The 7952-nt window shown below is 45.3% G+C and overlaps 1 protein-coding gene across 1 annotated transcript; it reads left to right on the forward strand.

Annotated features, from left to right (window-relative positions):
• Positions 1–3597: 3597 nt before the first annotated feature.
• On the forward strand, positions 3598–5959 carry LOC144038884 (uncharacterized). Its single transcript, XM_077551716.1, has 4 exons — positions 3598–3713; positions 3801–3854; positions 3913–3996; positions 4374–5959. The coding sequence occupies exons 1-4, from the start codon at positions 3656–3658 to the stop codon at positions 5900–5902; spliced, it is 1725 nt and encodes a 574-aa protein (XP_077407842.1). The 5' UTR covers positions 3598–3655; the 3' UTR covers positions 5903–5959.
• Positions 5960–7952: the final 1993 nt, after the last annotated feature.

The following is a 7952-nucleotide window of genomic DNA, read 5'->3' on the forward strand; positions in this document are numbered from 1 at the left end:
TGTCAATCTGCTGTTTGAAGGAGAAATCACTCAATGGTGATTTGAGTCACATGCCCCTTTTCATCAATTCACAAGGATAGAGTCACACAGGGAATGAAGTCCCGTGACCTTTCCTGCGATCTCTGGCAGTGAGCCAGGGTTCGGAAAAAGACTGACAACGCCTCTAAAAAAAATAAATAAATCATCAACCAACGACTGACAAACATCCTTCTCCTTCGACGAAAGAACTTCTTCTCAAGATGGCTTCGATGAAGAACTCTGCTACTAATTGCTGCATTGTGACGGTTTTTCTCGGTTTTTCTCTTGTTAATTGTTGTGCCATTTTGGTTTTTCATGAAACCCCTTGACGTGAGTTTGAATACAACACACCGGTAAAAGAAATGTTATTTCTACCCAAATTCCAATGGATAATGAACTGGGCGTATAATAACTCAATTGTCCTGACCGTTGCTCCTAACACAAACACATCTGTCAAACTCCCCATTAAATATTTGAAGGGATTTAGTAGTGGGGGGCCGACGAAGGGGGGCCTTTGGCTCAAGTACTGGTGGTATTTGACAGGTAGTGTTTTACGACTGGACTGGAGCACCTTCATTACCACCCAAAGTGGCCGATACTGGCCGTCAGGTTCCAGTGGTGAGGCAGTTTTTTTTTTTTAGCAAGAGAGTAACATTGAGAAGAATGGGACATCAATTCAAATTAATTTTTGTTCTTCCTGAAGGTAATATCCGGCCACCTAATGTAACCATAAATAACACCTTTTGTTATGGCCTAATGCTGTGGGCATGGTTCTCTGGAACTGATCCCTATTTTCCAATTTTAATTTGCATTTATAAAACCATGAGTAAGACAGAACAACCTAAAATGACTAAATCGGAATCGTATAGCCCTTGATATGTTACTTGCAGAAAGGGGTGGTGTTTGTTCAATGTTCGGAAAACAATGTTGTACTTTTATTCCTAATAACACTGCACCGGGTGGAAGTTTAACCAATGCCATTGAGGGACTCCGAACACTTAATAAAAAAATGAAAGAGCAGTCCGGTATTGATACGTCAATTTGGATAACTGGATGGATGTTTTTGGAAGATATAAAAATTTGGTTTCAGCTTTCTTGACAACTTGCGGTTGTTGCTGTATTCCTTGTTTGAGATCGTTGTGCACGCGGCTTATTGCCACAGCCATTGAAAAGCAAGATGTACAAAACAAGTCGTCTTATATGATGGTTGAATCTGTAACTTCTAAAGCTATGACCGCGGTGGCGACATCAGATGAAGATCCGGCTGGAATTTTTCTCTAGACTATTTCTAAGGGATTTAATGTCTTATTTTGAACAAATATATTTTGTTCATTGAGGGACTGAAGACATTTAACATTTTCTATGCATATTTTTACTGTTTATGAATCTACTTATAGTATATACTGTAGATGCCATATAACTGTGATAATGTTTGTGTGAAATATATTGGACATATAACTGTAGTGTAATGAATAACACTTTTCACTCCCTTCCAGCTGGTGAGATAGGAATGCAGTGGGGGGGCATGTTCTCAAGTTCTCAGGGTGATAACACTGTGGGTCTGAGGGAGTCTAGGTCGCATGGTAGTACCTATCTAATCATATATTTCCGGCTTTGGACGAAACTGGAGTAAACATGTCAATAAATCACTTGTCTGTCTATTATAATTGCTAACCCTTTGTCCAGCCTCAGAGGAGGAGTATGCTTTTTTTCATCTATAAAGCGACTGTGTGTTTTTCATATGGACACACTGGAGGCTTAACATCACCTTTGAATGTAAGCATGTCTTGTGTCTTTTAAGAGCTCTTAAAATAAATTCTTTATAAAGAAGGCTTCTTCATCAGATCTCATTTTTCAATTATTTTGAACACGCAAAGATTACACTTAATATAGTAATCAAATAATACCTTCAATGTTGATATCGATTTCCTAAGTACAGTGAAAAATCTTTCACATGATCCATGTCTTCACATAAACAAATATGATGATACATGATAGGCTACTCAGTAACAAAAAATCCTGACATTATGAAAAATAATTACAGCAAATGCAATATTTCATAACTTTGTACCAAAGTGGCAGCATGAATCACTCCCCAAGAATTTGCTCTCAGCTTCCAAAAGTAAGCCCTGCTGTGAACTCATCTCTATTACTTGATATTGGCTGACTTGAACAAGTAGATTGCCTGAAAATGATCTATAACCACTTTTAGGTCATACTTTGCACAATCAAAGTAAACAAAGCGTCTGCCGTCAAGTCGCGCTTGGGCATGGCTGAGGGCGGATCCCATTATAGCTCAGTCTGAACACTCACAGGCAGTGGACTGGTCACTTGTCGCCTGCACACAGCATCGTCCGAAACTGTACAGACTGTCTCGATCTGATGCATCTGCGCAACAACAAGAACAAGACGAACAAGATGAGGAAGCCTTCTGCGTGGACGCTCGTCATCACCTTTGGGCTGAGCTTGACCTTGGCATGTCAGTAAATATCCTACTTAATTTGCATGAAAATGTCTTGTCGCTGCTCCATTAAGTTTGTCTTCAAGTCAGTTCATCTCGTTCAAACGTATCATTGACCTGTGGCTTGGCAAGAAGCTCCATGTTGCGTTTGTTGGAATCATGTAGAAGTTTTCGCATGTTTTTTCATAGGAAATTAATTGCCTAGAATAAAGTGCGTTATCGAAATAAAAGTGATTTGGAACCACTGGAAGAAAAAAAAGAACGCTGTCTTTCATGATCGAAACGCGACACGTCACATGCCTCGTCTAGTGAGAGTTTTCAAAGTTTTCCTTTGACATCTTGTCATCGCGTTTGCTTGTAAAGGCACGTTTTGGGTGGCGTTGAATGAAACAATGACATCGAAAGGCCTATTCATTAGAACACCTGCAAATCGCTGGCAATTACAATTCAAAGCGTTCTTGTCATAATAATGCGCATGACGCCCCATATCGATAAAGGGCTAAGTGCAAAAAGAGCAAGATGCTTTTTGTTTGCAATTAATGTTTATTAATGTTCATTTCCCCAAATGCTAAAAAAAAGAAAAGAAACCAGCTCAATCCAAAAACAGTGGAAAAAATAATGTACCTCAATAAAAATCTTTGAACCCCATGACCCCCTGTCAGTTACACAAGCACACCCAACCTATGCCATATTTTACCAGCACTTTCTCCTCAATAACAAAATACACACATTCATCAGTCTTTATTTGTCAATAGAACATGCTATTCGGTCTTAGTGTGAGTCCATCAAAGAATTTTCAAAGCAAAGATGCTTTAAATCCACTGCAGCCTTGCAGTTTACCAGTAGAGGTCGCTGTAACTGAAGCTTCGAGTAATGAACCTATTTTCAAAACAATTGGCTGAAGTGGTTCACTGCTTCACAAAAGCTTCATTTGCCCATCACTACCTGTGTCCATCAAGAGCGCATGCACCAGGCCCCGCCAGCACAACCCTGAGCCAACAAGCAGCCATCATTTCAGTGACAGTTGTGAAGAGCACAGACCGCATGAGCTTTTATAGCAGGTGACAGATGACCACAGCTGCTGTTAATTGGCAATAATTAGCATCTGAGGCACCTGCTATAAAAGCACATGCTGTCTGTGCTCTTCATAACTCTCACTGAAATCATTTCAGTGAAATGATGGCTGCTGTTTGGCTCTTGGTTGTGCTGGCGCATGCACTCTTGATTGACACAGGTAGTGGTTAACAATGTTTTTAATCAATTTTGTGTTGCAGTTAATGTTTATTTCCCCAAATGCTTAAAGGAGGTCTTTGTTTTCTAGCTGATGCTACATCAGATGAGTCCAATGCTGGTCTTAAAAAGGAAGCTGTGCTAGGTAACATTTGATTAATCAAATCTCTGTTTGTGATAACTAAGACTTGTAATTTCTACAGATGTGACGTCCAATGATGTTTCACTTGAGGGGGCTTTTGAACTTCTGCACGCTTTGAATTCTGTAATGAAGCTGCAAAATAAAGGTGAGGAAAAAATTGGGTGTTTGGCCATTGGACTGCCTGGTTCCGTTTGATTGAAACGGTCATGTTGGATTGAAAGGCAAGCCTAAACCAAAACAAATTTGTGCAAGAATTAATGCATAACTCTAGCACGTGCAAGGTTTTCTTGAAGATATTTAAGTGTTTCATCGAAAATGTTGACAATTTATTCAAAACTTCAGAAAGTTAACTGAATGTAGTATTATGCCAACAGGTGGATGGACACAGATTATTGTACCTTCTGCCATCTAGTGGAAGCACATTTTAATAGTTCTGCATCGCTGGCATAGTGGTTGGAAATCATGACTGTAGTGACCTGTTTTTAAATTATCTGAATGGCAACTTTTCTTCCCAACTGGCAGCCCAGAATGATGCTATGGAGGACCACCACGCCAGCGGCAACATGAGCCAGGAGGACCACCACGCCAGCGGCAACATGAGCCAGGAGGACCACCACGCCAGCGGCAACATGAGCCAGGAGGACCACCACGCCAGCGGCAACATGAGCCAGGAGGACCACCACGCCAGCGGCAACATGAGCCAGGAGGACCACCACGCCAGCGGCAACATGAGCCAGGAGGACCACCACGCCAGCGGCAACATGAGCCAGGAGGACCACCACGCCAGCGGCAACATGAGCCAGGAGGACCACCACGCCAGCGGCAACATGAGCCAGGAGGACCACCACGCCAGCGGCAACATGAGCCAGGAGGACCACCACGCCAGCGGCAACATGAGCCAGGAGGACCACCACGCCAGCGGCAACATGAGCCAGGAGGACCACCACGCCAGCGGCAACATGAGCCAGGAGGACCACCACGCCAGCGGCAACATGAGCCAGGAGGACCACCACGCCAGCGGCAACATGAGCCAGGAGGACCACCACGCCAGCGGCAACATGAGCCAGGAGGACCACCACGCCAGCGGCAACATGAGCCAGGAGGACCACCACGCCAGCGGCAACATGAGCCAGGAGGACCACCACGCCAGCGGCAACATGAGCCAGGAGGACCACCACGCCAGCGGCAACATGAGCCAGGAGGACCACCACGCCAGCGGCAACATGAGCCAGGAGGACCACCACGCCAGCGGCAACATGAGCCAGGAGGACCACCACGCCAGCGGCAACATGAGCCAGGAGGACCACCACGCCAGCGGCAACATGAGCCAGGAGGACCACCACGCCAGCGGCAACATGAGCCAGGAGGACCACCACGCCAGCGGCAACATGAGCCAGGAGGACCACCACGCCAGCGGCAACATGAGCCAGGAGGACCACCACGCCAGCGGCAACATGAGCCAGGAGGACCACCACGCCAGCGGCAACATGAGCCAGGAGGACCACCACGCCAGCGGCAACATGAGCCAGGAGGACCACCACGCCAGCGGCAACATGAGCCTGGAGGACCACCACGCCAGCGGCAACATGAGCCTGGAGGACCACCACGCCAGCGGCAACATGAGCCTGGAGGACCACCACGCCAGCGGCAACATGAGCCTGGAGGACCACCACGCCAGCGGCAACATGAGCCTGGAGGACCACCACGCCAGCGGCAACATGAGCCTGGAGGACCACCACGCCAGCGGCAACATGAGCCAGGAGGACCACCACGCCAGCGGCAACATGAGCCTGGAGGACCACCACGCCAGCGGCAACATGAGCCTGGAGGACCACCACGCCAGCGGCAACATGAGCCTGGAGGACCACCACGCCAGCGGCAACATGAGCCTGGAGGACCACCACGCCAGCGGCAACATGAGCCTGGAGGACCACCACGCCAGCGGCAACATGAGCCAGGAGGACCACCACGCCAGCGGCAACATGAGCCTGGAGGATGAAAGTGACAGAATGGAGGATGACGTGGCAGATGTTGTGTCAGTGAATATTTGACGTGCTCTTGTCTTGATGGCTGCGGCTTTAATAAAGGCATGGTCTTCTTTAACCTTTCATTTGCTTGACAATTATTTTACTTTGGCACTTTTTTGGGGAGTGATGGTGGACATAAGTCAGATGTACAGTTAAACTCTTATAATATACAGGTTGTTGTTTTTTTTCTCTTTGCATGGTCTCCACTTCTTACAAATGCTAATCCATGCATTGCATCTCGCCTGGATAAATGCAATGCGTTCCATTTTGTCCAGCCAGTCCACCTTTAACCATATCTAGTTTGGAAAAATGCTGCTGTTTATCTCCTTACTGGTGTTCTGGCACAGGTTGTCTTTAAAGACTGAGGTAATTTTTTATGTGTTTTTGACATTCACATATGCTGAAACTATTGTCCCAAAATGCTTAAATCGATTTCTGTGCAGGACTTTGATTTTCCACCTGGTATTGCACAAGGTGAATCCAACACTTTGTTCAAAAAAGGTGGGCCAGACACAAACACTGATTAAATGTTTTTTTAAGACTTGTCTGCTCCAGATAAGCTTCATTACACTAGTTTTTATTTTTAATGTAGATGAGATTCAGCTGCTGAACAATAGAGGGGTGGATCTCTTCTAATGGGGTGTAGGGCCCTCTGCCACCCCCAAATCTATAAACCAAAAGCTTCATATTTTGTTGCATACATTTTGGGTGGTTGGAATGTTAACGTAAAATTATAATTCAAAGTGGCCCTCAGTCTTGCATCTTTCTATTTTTCTGTATGTGGCCCAGTGAGGCAAAAGTTTGGATGAGCCAGGACAATGTGGCAGATGTGTTGCTGAAAGTTTAACCTGTGCTCTTGTCTTGGTTTCAGCATTAATAAAGGCATGGATGTTTTATGCAACTTCTATCTGACCACTGTTTTCCTTTTTTGTTATGAGTGCTTTCAATTTTGTCGTCAAAAACTCTTAAAACGAGTCAGGTAGCCTATAAGCTACAAAGATTTGTGATTATGTCACGCTTCGGTCGATCTATGTTTCTATACCCTCACCTACGGTCACGAACTGTGGGTCATGACCGGAAAAAAACAATATCCCGGATACAAGCGGCCAAAATGACTTCCCTCCGCAGGGTGTCTGGGCTCTCCCTTAGGGTGAGAAGCTTGATCATCCGGGGGGAACTCAGGGTCGAGCAGCTACTCCTCCATGTGGAGAGGAGCCAGTTGAGGTGGCTCGGGCCTCTGGTTCGGATGCCTCTCTGGAGAGGTGTTCCGGTCATGTCCCACCGGCGGGGGACAACCCAGGACACACTGGAGAGACTGTCTCTCAGCTGGCCTTGGGACCCCACCAGAGGAGCTGGTCGAACTGGCTGGGGAGAGGAAAGTCTGGGCATCTCTCCTAAAACAATCCGAGTGATCCGACCCCGGATAAGCGGTAGTAAATGGATGGATGGACGTCACGCTTGGCCATCATTGACTGCAGGTGATGTAGCTGGCGCAAATATTGTCCTTGATTGGTTGCCATGACAATGAAAGTATGCAATCTTTAAGTTCAATATTTTAAGTAGGTGTACTTATTTGACTGTCAATTTGCAAATACAGTTACGATACGATACGGTACGATATACTTTTATTTTCCCCGTGGGGAACTTTTTCCTGGACTCCGTCCAGCTGCAGTTTACAGTAAAGAAAAAACAACAGAATAGAAAGAGATAAAATTAAAGTTAAATAAGAAGTGCAGCAATAAGTAGAAGACTTCCCAGAAGTCTTCACAGAAGTATACATGTGTAGAGAAGTACATACATGAGGACTGCACACATCCATATACACACACACACTCCTATATATATACATATATATATACACATGAGTATGTACAGCACGGCTGCATATATTCCACACACACAACATTGCACCATATATCTTATTGCACTGAGTTAATGTTAATGTTAATGTCGGTTGTTAAGCAGTTTGATAGATGTCGGCAGGAATGAGTTCTTGTCGCGGTTCAGCCTGGTTCTGGGGGCTCTGAATCTCTTGCCGGAAGGCAGTAGCTGTAACTCATGATGCAGAATGTGA

This window comes from Vanacampus margaritifer, chromosome 1 (assembly GCF_051991255.1).
Source record: "Vanacampus margaritifer isolate UIUO_Vmar chromosome 1, RoL_Vmar_1.0, whole genome shotgun sequence".
NCBI classification, from domain to species: domain Eukaryota; kingdom Metazoa; phylum Chordata; class Actinopteri; order Syngnathiformes; family Syngnathidae; genus Vanacampus; species Vanacampus margaritifer.

Excerpts from the sequence above, each read along its gene's own strand:
- LOC144038884 (XM_077551716.1), top strand. The coding sequence starts at position 3,656 with ATGATGGCTGCTGTTTGGCTCTTGGTTGTGCTGGCGCATGCACTCTTG. Across the intron at positions 3,714-3,800 it reads TGCACTCTTGATTGACACAG|CTGATGCTACATCAGATGAG; the intron begins GTAGTGGTTAAC and ends TTTGTTTTCTAG. Across the intron at positions 3,997-4,373 it reads AATGAAGCTGCAAAATAAAG|CCCAGAATGATGCTATGGAG; the intron begins GTGAGGAAAAAA and ends CCCAACTGGCAG.